Source organism: Heloderma suspectum, chromosome 3, assembly GCF_057233095.1.
Source record: "Heloderma suspectum isolate Gila_16-S chromosome 3, 16-S_ref, whole genome shotgun sequence".
Lineage (NCBI taxonomy): Eukaryota > Metazoa > Chordata > Lepidosauria > Squamata > Helodermatidae > Heloderma > Heloderma suspectum.
Window position 1 is genome coordinate 197,214,075 of NC_139460.1, and position 15,731 is coordinate 197,229,805.

Here is a 15,731-nt window from a genome sequence, read left to right on the forward strand (position 1 = left end):
CCACAGCATGAAGAACTTCATCAGGAGGGCTTTAAACTGAATCCTACAAGGAGGGAGATGTAAAGTTGGGGGTGAGAATGGACGAAGGCTTATGCACCACAATGGCAAGAACAGCTCTAATAGCACCCAATAATAGTCTTCAAAAACATGTAGGAAGAAAGCCAAACTATAAAGCACATGGTCTTCGATGTCTATATACTAAAGCCGAGAGAATGGGAAACAAACAGAACAAACTTGAACTCTTAATACGGGAGGGAAATTATGACTTGATAGGTGTAAGTGAAACTTGGTGGGATGATTCCCATGACTGGAATACAGCAACTGAAGGAAATAACTTGTTCAAAAAGAACAGGAGGAACAGAAAGGGAGGTAGAGTTGCACTATATGTTAAAAATACATACCTCTGCACAGAAATTCAGGAAGATGAGCTTGGTAGCCCCATTGAGAGCATCTGGGTTAAAATAAATAGAGAAAAGAATAAAAGGAACATGGTGGTCAGAGTCTACTCCTAGCCACCCAATTAAGGAGAAGACGAGGATGAAAGATTTGAAAAGCAAATTGCCAGTGTTTCAAGGAAGCATGATGTAGTAGTAATGAGGGACTTCAATTTCCCTGATATTTGTTGGGAGACAAAAAAAAGGGAACATGGCCCTTCCTTTTTTTTAAAATTTATTTTTATTTCATTTTTATAAACACTGCAAAAACATAATTGGAATCTTCAGTTTCCAGCATTACAGTATTCTGAGGAAAAGAAAAAAGGGAAGATAGCAAAAACATGGCCCTTCCAAGAAATTCCTGACTTGTTTTGCTGAGAACTTCCTCCTACAGAAAATGGAGAAAGGAACTAGAGGATCGGTTATCCTTGACTTGATCCTAAGCAACAGAGATGACTTAGGGGTTATGGAAACTCTGGGGGAAACTCTGACCATCATAGAATAGTAGTATCATAGAGTAGTAAGGTTGGAAGGGGGCTATTTGCGTTGCCCTTATTTTCGCCATAGTCTACGTAAAGATTTACGTAGACTACAGCGACCAAATAAGGAACGGGAATGGCGGCTCCCTATGGGGGCCGCCATTATCCGTACGCGCTTTTATTTTTTTTTTAAGTCCCCCGTGATAGGCTACGTGATGATTTACGTAGCCTATCATGGCTGACTTTGCAAATCTAGCCGTGATAGGCTACGTTAATCGTCACGTAGCCTATCACAGGGGCGTTTTTTTTTCTTTTATTGGAATGGCGGCGGCGGCAGCCGGTCAAAAGACCGGCTGCTGCTCCCACCCCGGAAGAAGACCCGCCGAACCGCCGGCCGGACCTGCCGCTGGGAGGGACATTCGCCAAAGGTAAGTCTCGTCCCGGGGGGGGGTGCGGGGTGTGGGGGGGGTGCGGAGAATTTCTCCCCGAAACTTGTTGGGGGGGCCGAACACGTTGGCGCTCAGCCCCCCGAAGTTTCGGGGAGAAATTCTCCGCCAACCCTAATGACACAAAATTGGGCAGGATAGCGAATACCCTAGAAAACCGAAACAAAATTCAAAGTGATCTTGATAGGCTGGAGAGCTGGGCAGAAAACAACAGAATGACATTTAACAGGAATAAATGTCAAGTTCTGCACCTAGGAAAAAGAAACCAAATGCACAGTTACAAGATGGGGCATACTTGGCTCAACAATTCTACAAGCAAGAAGGATCTTGGAGATCACAAGCTGAATATGAGCCAACAATGTGATGTTGCTGCAAAAAAGGCAAATGCTCTTTTGTGCTGCATTAATAGAAGCATAGCTTCCAAATCCCGGGAAGTACTAGTTCCCTTCTACTCAGCACTGGTTAGGCCTCATCTGGAGTACTGGTCCAGTTCTGGGCGTCACACTTTAAGAAGGATGCAGACTGGAGAGGGTTCAGAGGAGGGCAGCAAAGATGATCAGGGGACAGGAAACAAAGCCCTATGATGAGAGACTGAAAGAACTGGGCATGTTTAGCCTTGAGAAGAGAAGACTGAGGGGAGATATGATAGCGCTCTTGAAGTACTTGAAAGGCTGTCACAGGAAGGCCAGGATCTCTTCTTGATCATCCCAGAGTGCAGGACACGGAATAATGGGCTCAAGTTACAGGAAGCCTGATTCTGGCTGAACATGAGGAAAAACTTCCTGACTGTTAGAGCACTACGACAATGGAACCAATGACCTAGGGAGGTGGTGGGCTCTCCCACACTGGAGGCATTCAAGATGAAGCTGGACAGCCATCTGTCAGGGATGCTTTGGCTTGGATTCCTGCACTGAGCAGGGGGCTGAATGCAGTGGTCTTATAGGCTCCTTCCAACCCTAGTATTCTATGATTCAAGTAATCACAGGGGTACAGAAATGGGAATAGGTGGGGTGGGTGGGGTGAACCACCTCTCTTGGGTGGAGGGCAGGGTCTTCCCTCCTTGCCCTGCATATGCCAAATTCAGCGGACAGCATGGCTGCCATGAAATTGTTTCCTCTGTAGTCCATAGTTAGCAAGTCAGGTGTCTTCTTAACAAAAGTATTATACTTTTTTCTTTTTTTCTTTTTTGCATAATGAACTGATTTTGTAAAAAAGTTCTGGCCTTTTGAGAGCATGAGGTTGGGAACAACCACTCCAACCCATAGTATATATTAGACTGGCAGTGTAGTTCATTGGAGACTAATGATTCTTATAGGCCACAGTCCTAAGCTTGGAATTGCTCTCTGAGGCCTTGTTTACTGAGTTCATTGCTGTGAACTTCAGCCAGAAGCGGTTTCTATTAATCTGTCATAGAAGCCACTGGAAAAGCACAAGCAAATATTATGGTTCCAGTGCTAGCTCCGTGTATGTTTACGAGTGTTAATAAGTATATATTTTCAATGTTATATTAGTCACAGCCTTCTGCCTCTTGGAAAGCTGCCATTGTAGCCATTTTGTGCTGCAAAGGAATGCACCATGTACTTAGGTCAAGGGCATGGTTTAGAATCATTTGCATTGGGGGTGCCATTGGAGCAGTTCTTAAGCTATTCAAGCGTTCTCTGTTTCCTTGTTCCCCTCAAATAATATCTATTGGCTTTTCCTCCTTACTTTATGGATAAATTTACAGTGCAGTCCTACACTATGTCTACTCAAAAGTAAGTCCCATCGAAGTCAGTGGGGCTTACTCCCTGAGAAGTGGGTATAGGACTGCAATCTTAGATGAATACTTTTTACAGTGTATAAATTCAAAACTCTTTGAAGGCCATATTTGCAGTGTATCTTTTAGCTTACTCTCCTTTCTTTTACAAGGGTGCTTGCAACACCTGGATTTTTAAACCATCAAAAGATTTCAATCTGAACATACCATATACTATTGTCTGTGAACAAAATCTGGTTCAGATCAATGTAGGCAACACTATTTAGAAATGGGCTCCTTTGCATTTTGAAAGAGAGAGACATTTCTGAAGATACTATGTATTATTGTTACTGGCTGCCGGTCCTATAATAATTTTGAGATCCAAACTGTCCTTGAACATGTTCAGAACTTGCAGTCAAGTTCCATGCAGTCATCCACATTTGATGTGAATTGTCCTTAATGATATTAAAATCAGTGGCACCTGCTGCCCACTGGAACTAATGGGACTAAGGGCAAGGTCACTGCAGAGCCAAGAGGTCAGCAGAGGTGGAGCCAAGAGGTCAGCAGAGGTGGATCCAGCCGCATCATTTGCTACCCAATCTTCTTTCTTGCAAAGACCCCAAGGACACTTGAGCAATGAATTACAGAGTACTTACCATCTAATAAAGTGAAGAATAGTTACTGCCTTAGACCAGAAGGACTGTATGCAGTCATACTTGATTATGTAATGGGAAAAAATGTGTGTGGCCTCTACCTCCCCATACAACCATCCATCCCTGACCTCCAGGTCTCAAATCCCAATGCTAGCCTCCAAAGCAATAATAGAGTGCTTAAAACAATGTAAGCCATTGCCCTTTTCTGTGTGAGCTTATGTAGAAGGTAATGGGCTACATCCAAAGTACTGAGAAATTCTACCCAACATTTTATTGGCTCATCAACATAATCTATCATAATTTGGTCCACATTGTTGTAGTAGATTTCACTTGGCTCCTCCATTTTTGAAATGAAATTGTTTGTAATAGGGCTGTGCACCACTGAGGCCCGAACCCCAGGTCGAAGAGTGCCACTTTGGGCCACTTTGTGCCCCTTCTGAGGCGAAACGGAGGGGGTACAAAGCATCCTGGAGTGGGTCAGGGGCTCACTGAAGTGCTTTTAAAGTGATAAAACAGAGAAGGGACTTTACATAACATCAAAGAAGCACAACCTCACAATAGCAATCTAAGAAAGCATCAGAGAAGTGAAAGAGTGCTTTAGGGCAAGTAACTGCAGTTAGCCTTTAACCTTTTACTGCAGGGGAGGGAGTGAGATTTATTTCTTGAGTGTCCACTACTGTGGTAATGTGAGGGTGACTGCTGCGCTTCTGAGGATTTTCCCAATGGGAATGGGAAAAACTTCTTCCACTGGGGAAACAAGGAGGGATGGGCAAAGTCCCCCAGGAAAGAACTACTCCACCTTATGGTTCCAGCACTTCAAGTAAAATGAAATCAAAGGGTCTGTGTGTTTAGACCTGTCACTATTGCACTATTTTGGTTTTAGAGGGAAAATAATTTTTTTAAAAATGGGGGGGAGGGTTGGACATAGGATGGGGAGGGAGGGGTGCTAACCCACACACTGGCCAAAGAAAGCAGAAGGGGTGGAATAAGGTGAGAGTGGGAGGGAGGGAACAGGCTCTCTAACTGATGCATGGATGAGACTCCATCCAGTAGCCAGCCACCCAAACAATTCACAGTAGACTGCTTCATGACCTGCTGAGAGCCGCAGGCTAGGTTTCAGATAGTCCAGGTTTTCAAGCACCACATGTCCCCAGACAGAGCAGATGCAACTCCAATAAAAAGCACAGCAAAGTGGAGAGCGATCTAAACCCATCACCGTGGAGATTCCCCCCCCCCCGCACCCAGTTGATTACTGTTGCTGTTGTGTTATCCTGATGTTGCTGGCAGTTGTATTGTATTTCTGTTTTTGTTTTAATTCTGTGATAACTTTTATTCTTTCCTATGGGCAGCTGGTTGGCCACTGTGTGAACAAAATGCTGGACTAGATAGACCCTTGGTCTGATCCAGCATGGCTCTTCTTATGTTCTTATTCTTATTTCAAATTATCATAAGCTATCTAAAAGATATAGGTGCCCCTATGCTGATAGATGCTATTTTTCAGAATATGGGTTTGCTAAGATTAACTTGTTTCCTGTATATGAAAACAATATACTGTATGTCCATGTAGAGTTTTTAAATTGGCTTCCACAAAAAAGTGCACTGTTATCAATATCTTGCTTTATTGTTCCTGCCTTTTGGGGGATACATGAACAACTTTGCTTATACTTTGCTGACTTGTGGATTTCTCCCATTTTAAAAAAATGTTATACATAATACTTGCTCTTGCTTTCTGTCACCTTACAATATGAACCTTCTACATGGTTGTTAATATAGTTTCAAACATTTACATAGTATTTTCCCTCTTAGATTCACTACCACCATCACCACAGACATGCACATAAAGATTACTTTATGTCAGTCTTTTCTGGACTATTATTAATGCTGATTGACATAAATTGAGCAACTTTTTACTTCCTTTTTTCACTGCCTTTGCTATGTATATTTCTACTTTTTTAGCAGATATGCGAACACTCCTTCATGCTTTATTTATACAGCTAATGAATGGCCCTGACTTTACATGAGTTGGACAATACTGCAGGCTTCAAACACACAGGCACATTTAGAGTGCAATCCTATGCATGTTTAGACAGAAAGACGTCCTACGACTCCCAGCGTTCCCCAGCAAGCATGTCTGGTTCAGGAATGCTGGGAGTTGTGGGACTTCTTTCTTTCTTTCTTTCTTTCTTTCTTTCTTTCTTTTTAAACATGCATGCATAGAATTGCACTCTTAAATTAATTAAAATTAATGTGTTTTAAAAATCAAATAACTCCAAGATACACACCCTCCCTAGTATGCATGCCAAGTTTCAGTTGTCTAGGTTTCATGGTCTTGGTGCCTATGGCATGGGAAATAGACACACACACATGCTCCTTTATTATTATAGATTATAATACCTTTTTGACTTAGTAGTTGTACTGTTTCTTCGTGGTTGGAACTGCTGTCAACTCCCCGCCCCCCCCCCCATACTATAGAATTTTTGTTTAATCACTTCGGAGCTGGGTCTTTGGTTTCTTATTTTGTTCCTACAGTGTTTTTCAGACTATTAATAATTGATATTCTCCTCGGATGACCTTGTCTGTAGTTTTCTAACTCCCAGTGCCTTCCCCCTCCCCCTTCTCCTCCCCCCTTAAATGTACAATGTTTCTTTATTCATTTAAAATTTTTGCTCCTTGTATTTTTCTGTTTGTATGATTGCTCCCTCCCCCACCATGGACTGCTGTAGTGCTGCCTGTCTTATATCACTATGCTATATTACCCCCCTCAGTCTCAGAAATTGGTCTCTGGTTCAGTCTGTAATCATCTTTTCTCACAAAGTCTACAGCAGTTGTGAAGGGTTAGTTGCACGTTTTCAAATTTATATGCCTATCGAACCAACTGTCACGTCCCCAACATTCTAATCTTCACCCAAAGTTTCCTGTCACCATTTTTCTTTCTTCCCATGTTCTCACATTCAACCTACCCATTCCCAATACTGACAACTTTATTTATTCCTCTGTGTGTGTTTGGAAATACAGGCATGCACATTCCCAGTGTCCTGATAATGTGTCTGTTTCCCATTTTAAAGAATTCTGCAAACTCTGTAGGTATTATTCTTAAGTGACAGCCTGGCTCTCATGGACTATACTTCTGGTCTATATATATTCTGGCCTATATAGTGACAGAAACAGGAAAAGTGAGAGACTGATTTTAGAACATCAGGGTTGAAATGAACCATTCCGCTAAGTAAGCTAAGAGTAGGATCAGCAGTACACACATTCACTTGTCATGATAATCATCCCCAAACTGTGATCACAAAAATCAGAGCACAATTTAACACATGTCCTGTAGTGCACATACTCCCCATGTTACTGTACATAAGGGCGGGATCACATGAAGAAACGTCATTATCATTGTGTAAATACTAATTTCATCATATTCTACACCCATCATCTACCAGTGGCAGCAGTTTTGCCATAGCACCACCTCAAACCCCTCTAAACCCCTCTGAACCTCCAACATTATAGAGCTAAGGGCCAAAACAGACAGGGTTTTTGAACCTAGATCGGGTCCCTGGAGTCTACTCTAGAGTAAAAATGAAAAGAACAAAGACATAGCTGCTAGACACATTCTTAAAGTAATCTCTGTTTTGGCCCTAGGAGAGTGGGGTTTCTTCTCATGGCCAGCAATTGTGAAGACTTTGGATACTGTTAATGAATAAGGTTGTGGGAACTGCTGGGATGCTGTGGTACAGAGGTGATTTACTATTATTATTAGTTACGTTTGTATCCCATACTTCCTGTCAGGTTCCTCATTACAGAATTGTAGCATCCTAATTTGTACAACCCTGTTGGTTAGGTTCAATTTAAAAAAATGCCTTGCTCTTCTTGGGGTAACATGGTATATATGTGTGTGTGTGTGTGTGTAATCTTGCCAAGTGTGTAAGGAGAATTTTTTAATCACACATCAAGAACAGACAGGTGGCAACACAGATGGTAAAATTATCTGTAACCACCCTCAGTCTATTCAGCATGTACAGGTAAATTCACACCTCAAAGATTATCATTTTGACCTCCACCTATGTATTTTGATGTCATTCTCGCGGATCAAAACCAGCATTATGAAGTCATCAGAGGTGATTTGTGGCACAAGACTAAGTCTGAAAGCAGGAAGAGGATGTTTCCATGGGAACAGGGAAAGGTGATGGCCCATCATGACATAGGGGAGTGGGTGGAGCAAAGCAGAGAGCTGATAATGCCTGTAATTATTTAAAAGAGAAGTGATGGCTGAGGAAATGAGGCAGCAGCTTAGCTTCCACAAGGGCAGTTGCTAGTCCCAATGCTTACTCAGTGTACCCATGAACTGCCACAAGCCAAGCATAAGGTTGGTATAACATGTTGAGTTTGGGTTCCTTTCCTTGAAACAGCTCATGTGCTCAGGTCTGTGATTTGTATTTTGAATCCTTGCTTTGACTATGAGTTATTGACTATAAGACAGTTCCCTTACCACAAAGTCTTTTGCATCTGTTTTGGTGGCTGTTACAGGTAATGGGAAACGTGTACAGTGGCTTCATGGGACTGATGGCGAGGTCTGGGTTTGGATTATGGGAGAAGCTGATGGGGACAAGCTGTATGAGCAGATTTCGGAGGAACTTATCGCTGAAAGAGCCAGACAACAAGCCCAGAAAGAAGCAGAAGAATTATGGTGAGCATTTGTAAAAACAAGCAAACAAATTCCAGAAATTACTGATCTAGGTGATGTTAGATGAGGACTCTCAAAGTTCAGTAACCTCTTCTACTAAAAATATAGGACAATGCTTTCCTTTCAAAGCAATTTTCAGTTTTAATACCAGAAATATGCAATATCCTTCCTCTTTTTTATTTATCTTTTTTTAATGAAATAACCTACTTTTCTTAGGTAAAAAATGATATAATTTGTCAAAAGGAAAACACTTTTTAAAATTAAAAAAAGAGGTATGACTATTCAATTTGCATTTGAAAGTGGGAAAAAATACATAAAAGTATTATGTCATAATACTGAATCAGGAAATCTCCCCAGGTTCAGTGCACAGCCTATGATGCTGCCATGGACCTCTACATAAATGCAGGGCTTTGGGCATATGGAGCTCTGTGTCTCTGTCATCATCGGGGATCTATTCAGGAGTGCCCTTGCTGCCTTCTGAAATCCTCAAGTAGCCAGAATCAACACGCAGACGATAGGGCTCTTTTCCAAGGCTTTATTTCCCTTCAACCTAATGACGCTTACAGATGCTAATTACCTGAGCCTAATGAGGAAACTTAAGAGAACTGCCTATCAGAGGTTTCTAGCTAGGGGTGCACGAAAGTCACTTACCTGGTCTCGCAGCTTTTTGCGGTGGGGGGGAGGCGCTTCGCTGCTCTCCCCGTGAAGTTCAGGCTGGGGGGGGGAGGCTTCCCGCCTCGCCCGGCCGAAATTCAGGCTGGGGGGGAGGCTTCCTGCCTCGCCCGGCCGAAATTCAGGCCGGGGAAGAGGCGCCTCGCCTCGCCTGGCCGCGAAATAAAGTTTTTTTTAAAAAAAACGCCCCCGTGATAGGCTACGTGACGATTAACGTAGCTTATCACGGCTAGATCTGCAAAGTCAGCCATGATAGGCTACGTAAATCGTCACGTAGCCTATCAGGGGTGACTTTAAAAAAAAAAAAAAAGCGCGTACGCAAATGGCGGCCCCCATAGGGAGCCGCCATTCGCGTTCCTTATTTGGTCGCTGTAGGCTACATAAAGCTTTATGTAGACTACGGGAAAAAGAAGGGCAACGCAAATAGCGTTGCCCTTATTTTCGCCGTAGTCTACGTAATCTACGTAGTCTACGTAATCACGGCAAATCTAGCCGTGATAGGCTACGTTAATTGTCACGTAGCCTATCACGGGGGCGTTTTTTTTTCTTTTATTGGAATGGCAGTGGCGGCAGCCGGTCGAAAGACCAGCTACCGCTCCCACCCCTGACGAAGACCCGACGAACCGCCGGCCGGACCCGCTGCCGGGAGGGACATTCGGGAAAGGTAAGTCCCGTCCCGGGGGGGGGGGTGTGGGGTGCGGGGGGGTGCAGAGAATTTCTCCCCGAAACTTCTTCAGGGGGCTGAACACGTTGGCGCTCGGCCCCCCGAAGTTTCAGGGAGAAATTCTCCGCCATCCCTATTAGCCTTAGAGGAATCAGTTGGTCTCCATTTGGAGGGAGATGGCAGGAAGCCTCTGAACTTATGGGCTAGGAGGTCAGATGCACCTGCATTTCAGGAACAAGCCTCGTTGACCATAATGGCAGTTACTTCTGAGTAGGTAGACATATGCTTATGCTGGGAAAGAGAGCAGTAAACACAAAGGTGACTGGGTAAAACGAGGATCCATAAAATCAAAAAGGGATCCTCCTGATTCCACAAAACCACCATCCAAGGACAAAGCACATATGCTTCCATGGACTGAAGCAGAAAAATCATGGATCCACAACTCATGGGTGCAGCCACTGTGGAAAAAATTGGATTCGAGGCAGGGATCCTTAGGGATCCTCATGATTTTTACAAGAAAGATACCCCCAAACACCGTCGTATCACACAGCACATCTATGCCCATGACAAAAAACATAGATTTTGGGGCTTCATAGCACCGTCATGTTATAAAGCCATGGATAAGACACTCAATTCAATATGGATCCTCTTAATTTTTACATTGGGTCCCCCCCTGCCCCCCCCATCAAAGAACAGAACTCATGTTTGTCCAAGTATGCACACTAAAAATCCCAGATCTTCTGCTTCCTAGGAGCGCGCCTCACCTCCTCCTCTTGCCTGGGCAATTCACAGTGCTTTTTGCTTATAAGTCTGTGTGTACATAGACTTCCAGTTGCCATGTTTTTTAAGAACATGGCGATCACGGCGGAGGTGGAGGCACCGGCAAGTGGAGCAGGGGCTGGGGGTGGCTTTCTCACTTCTCATATCCCTTAGTAAAACCACCAGAATGATCTCTGTCTCTGAAACGCAGCCATTTTCCTCCATTTATTCAATCTTCCCCCCGCCTCTACCACTGTCTCTGATTGGAGATTGCTGGGTTACGTTCAGCCCTGATTTGACAACTAGAGTTTCCATTTGCCGAAGCTCCCTCCCTCCTCCTCCTCCTCAACCCTTTGCTGAACTTTCTGAAGTTAATACTTTTGATGCCAGGCTGTCTGGGTTGCTCAGAACGAATCACCGAGTCAGATGTGGCACTTCGTATACAAGCTGCTTCGCTCCAGGGTGCTTTGTTGCTATTCTGCTCCACCTCATGCCACATGGAGGCACCTCTGAAACAGCCCGCTTCGACTCATTATCTGGGCTTCGGACCGAAGCGGTGCACAGCCCTACATTTTAGATATAGATATACCCATATACATACATACACATGTACATATTGGTATAGATGGGGGGAGAATAAACAGTTCCACAAAAGCTTATGTTATAATAAATCTGTGAGTGTTTAGGTTGTCACAAACCTCTTTGTTGTTTTTCCATTCTCTTTTTTTAAAGGAAGCAAAAAGAAGCTGAAATTACAAAGAAGTTCCGGGATGCTATGGCTAAGGAGAAAGCTCGAATAGTGGCAGAGAAGTGGAAAACAGAGACAGATGACCGCAAAGCAGCCAAATTGATGGAGGAGAAAATCCAGGTGGAACTAAAGGTTTGCCAGCTCCTTTTAACTTATCCATTTGCATTCTACTGTTGAGCAGCTAGAAAGCACAGTAGCTGCCTGCCCCTGGGAGGACAGGATGCAATTATATGCTGTCCCTCCCTTGAACTTTTCACTGAAAAAAGATGGCTAGTGCCATGTAGAAAAAATGGCCAAAAGGGAAATTGTTAAGTATTCCAAGCAGCTAGAAGCTGTTTTTCAAAGGAAGTGTTCTGTTTGGCCTCTGTCATGGCAAGGGTTTAGTGTTGTTAGGCACTAGTGACATCTGGGTTCTGCTACTGATCTGGGGTTTACCAAGGTTTTGGGTCAGTTGGGTTTCTCAGGAAGGCAGGAATGGGAACAGGACAGCACCACAGAAAGCTCCAAGTGGGGCTGGAGCTGGAAGCCAGACAAACTTGTCTATGGAGTGCTCCAACAAGCAGCCAATTAAGGCTGAGCCTTAAGTAGGGGGTTTGGCTTCCTTTAAGCTGATTGGCCCCATCTCCACAATGGCAGAGGCTTTATCTTGTAAAGAGGCCTGGACTGTTTTAGCAGCCTCAGGCTGTGCTGATGCAGGAGTGGCTGTGACATGCAAGTTAGTGTCATTATGGTCTTGCGGAGCTGGAAGCCTTCTGATGCCTTTCTGTAACTGAGTCCTCTCCCTGAACTGTGAACTCAGGAGCCTCTTCTTCTGACAAGGAGGGGTCGGGTCCTGGTCCATGACCAGAAGAAAGGCAAGTTTAAAACTGTGGACTGAGCCTACATCCCAATTTGCACAGTGGTCCAGGAGGTGCGGTCAAGCACAGTTCATTCCAAGGTGTGGACCATTCCTATCCCTAATCCCTATCCCCATCCCTAATAGTAAGGTCCTTATTCTAAGTAGTTCCTACTGAATCTCAAATGTGTGGGGAAAATACAGTTGTGTGCATTAGCAAGTTGGGTGCATTTGAATGTATTTCTCTTCTGTTTCAGTATACTTTCTACAGCTTTCTTTGAAAAATGTGGATTTGGGATTTCCTTCTATTGCAGAAAAGTTGCAGATTTGAGGTGAAGGTAGTAGGAGAGGATCTTGGAGCATGGCTGGGAAGTGGTAGCAAAGAGAATGTGGGAAATGGTAGGGCTGCCAAAGTGAATCCAGGTCCTGGAGATTTCTCTTGTGTACCTTTAAATCTGCCACTCAGTCTAGAATTGAGGCCTGATCCTTTCATGTGCTTCTCTCACTCACCTGCGGTGTAGCATATCTGAAGACTTACTTGATATTGCAGGCATAGGAGCAGGTGTGGATAAAAAAAACTGGAGTGGGTGGGGAACCAGCGGAAGCTGCAACTGCCCCCTCTCCTAATTAAGTAAGTGACAGATGTAAAGTAGAAGGGGAGTCTCCAGGTTGCAACCTAACAACCCTCTCCAGTTAGAAAGCGCTGTTGGGTTGTTAGAAAGCACTGCTAATACTCGGTTTACTAGGATTCAACCAATACAAAACTAAGTCTGGCTGGAAGACATAGAAGGAACAACAGTGTCTTTATCTGTTCCTTTTTGCCCAACTGGTCTGTTCAGTGAATCTGCAAGTATTCTTCCTGTGCTTCATGAAATCTGTAACTTTTTTTCTGTAAGGGAGAAAAGAGCGGCATTACACTTATTCAGTGGCTTCATTAAAACTGTACTTCAAATGTAATGAACATTTCCTACTGGCATGACACCTCTGTCCCCTAAAGTGCAAAAGCCTCTTGACTTTTGACCCATTGTCCCCTTAAGGGCAGCTGCTCTATCTGTGTACTTGAATCAATCTGCGCTCACCACAAGCACAGTTGATGGAAACTTTTCATACTTAGTGACCCATATCAATAAGCTGCAAGACGTTCAGCAGGAAACTGCATGATGATTTCCTTGGCTCCAAAAGTGGAGAAGTCAAAGGTCACCATCCACAAACATCACGATGACTTCTGAAGTCAAGGGAGTTCTTTCAGGTTTATCCTAGGGCCATTGGCCATACAGATATTTTGTAATCCCCATCTACACATGTCTAATTGCACTGCTTCTTTTGGGGAGGCAGAGGAGTTCTTTGGTCTTCTATTGATGATTAATACAAAAAGAACTGTAGTAAGGTTTAGCTGTTAATACAAAAAGTCTTGGGTGTTGTCCTTTAGGGTTGCCACCTTTTTCTGGCCCTGCTCATATGCCTTTAACAGGACATACAGAGGTTTAGAAAGTGATCATCTTCCTGGCTGAGAGATGGTGGTGTTGGTGGTGATGATTTACAGCATTTTTACCCTGCTTTCAGCAGAAAAAGGCTCCCGGAGCAGCTTATAAAGATTAATAATATGATTATTAATATAACAGTCCCTGTCCTTAGACTTACAATCTAAAAGACAAGACACAAAAGGAAAAAGGATTGGGAAGGAGGAGGAAAACAACAAAACTCACACACCAGTTCTTAGTTTCAAAGTTCTTAGAGGTGTCCTTTCTGGGAAAGAAGAGTGAAACAAGCTGATGAAAATTGCAAAACAGATTATATCAATAAGAGAAAAATGGGACAGCTTCATTAAAGACAGATGACCTTGGCAGGCTGGCCTAGATTGATACCCATGCTTATATAGCTCAACCACATCTTGGACCCCAAAACTTCTATGCAAGTAGTTATTGCACTGTTGCCAATAACTTGCATTAGGAACATTAAGCAATGATTGCGTACATTGTTGAGTGTTTTCAAACTATAGTCCCAGTATTTAGGAAGCCTCTGGTTGCCAGTAAACTACTTATAGCTGGTCAGTACACTTTAAACAAAGCATACACCAAGCATTGTTTTAGGTGGATTCAGTTTTGGGTTTGTTCTAACAAGAATTAGTAAGGTAAAGATCTTTTGGTCCATTTTTTAAAAATTAGAAATATAATTGTAACATCACATCAAAATATAATGCATGAAGTAAAAACATCTTTTGTTGTTAAACAGAGCATTGCTAAAGATTCTTAGATCTTAATAGTTTAACAGGGAATAGAATTTTCTAAATGTTTCTTGTTCTTAGACTTCTAGTCCTATTATCTTAAAAAGGAGAGATCGCATTCTAAGTACCAAATTACCCATTCAGTTCTGAATTAGCTGTTCAGCTGACAGATACACAGGCCTGGTGAGCTTCTAATAAGAAGCTTCCTCATTCCAAAATCAGCACGTATTTATACCTTTTTGTATAGAAATTACCTCATAGCTTATATTATCTACTGTCCCATAAGTTAGGGTTTACAGTCTTAATCATCTTAACGTTATTAAACAATCCTAAAAACTTAAAACATACAAAAAAGGCTTACATGTACATCTTTTAGGCTACATATGATCAAATCTGAATCATACCTTTGAGAAGATAACTTCTTACTTAAAATTGAGCCAATTAAACCAGTCTATAATTTTTTATAGACATCCTGTACATCAAGCTTTTTAATGTGTATACCTTACACAATATTTTTTGCTCATTCATTGATAAGTGAAAACTTAAGTACAGTTTTGACCTGGAATAATAGTCTTATACCTGCTCATTCCCCAAATAATTCTTTGGCCCAAGTGATAGAGCTTTAACTCAACATTTTCTCTTTGGATATCATGCAGGTCAACTTGACAACTGTTTTTTATGCCAGTTACCCAGAATTCATTGTGAGCCTGCTTGTGTTTGTGTGTTTTCCCTTTAATAAAATTATTACTTTTTACTTATTTACAATTTAAAATTCTTAATAATTTATCATTAAACATTTTGCATTTCATAATAACACATTTTATATTGTTTTAAGAGAGGTGGGTTAGCAGTTTCTCAGTAGCCTTCCCAGCAAGTCCAATAAAGCAAAATCAGCTATTTCCTAAAAATCCAGGACACAAGCATGTGCAGGAGCCTCCTGTTCTCATGATCAACAATTAGGTGACTCCTTCAACTACTTCTAGAAATCATGCCAGACTGAGTTCTTTCTTCTCAGACAAAGGGTCTCTGCCAGCCCTGACTTCCCTTCTGAACTGGCTTCATTTCTTCTTTGCCATTCCTTTCTCCCTCTCTCTGCTCCTTCGAACCCCTTCAAACCCTTGCCTCTGTCCACTAACCCATCTGCAGCCTTACCTCAGATCTCTGCCACCTTCTCCTTCCCATCAGTCCTATTCTGCTGTAGCCTGTTGCTGTGGCTGTTTATTAATAATTAATTCCCAGTAGCGGAAGAAAACCGCTGTGTTTCCCGATGCAAAAGAATAAAGAACAAAGTACACAAACCTTTTTTTTAGAGCCTTGTGTGGTGCAGAGTGGTAGACGGCAGTATTGCAACCGAAACTCTCCCCACGACCTGAGTTCGATCCCAGCGGAAGCCAGGTCTCGGGT

General features: G+C 42.8%; 1 protein-coding gene across 2 annotated transcripts in view; it reads left to right on the plus strand.

Annotated features, from left to right (window-relative positions):
* Positions 1-15,731, plus strand: part of SH2D4B (SH2 domain containing 4B) — a 214,759-nt gene that overhangs the window by 86,845 nt on the left and 112,183 nt on the right. For both annotated transcript variants that reach the window (XM_084845292.1, XM_084845291.1), the window contains 2 exons: positions 8,269-8,428; positions 11,253-11,400. In XM_084845292.1, the coding sequence (XP_084701418.1) occupies positions 8,269-8,428; positions 11,253-11,400 (308 nt within the window). The remainder of the gene's footprint in view (positions 1-8,268; positions 8,429-11,252; positions 11,401-15,731) is intronic.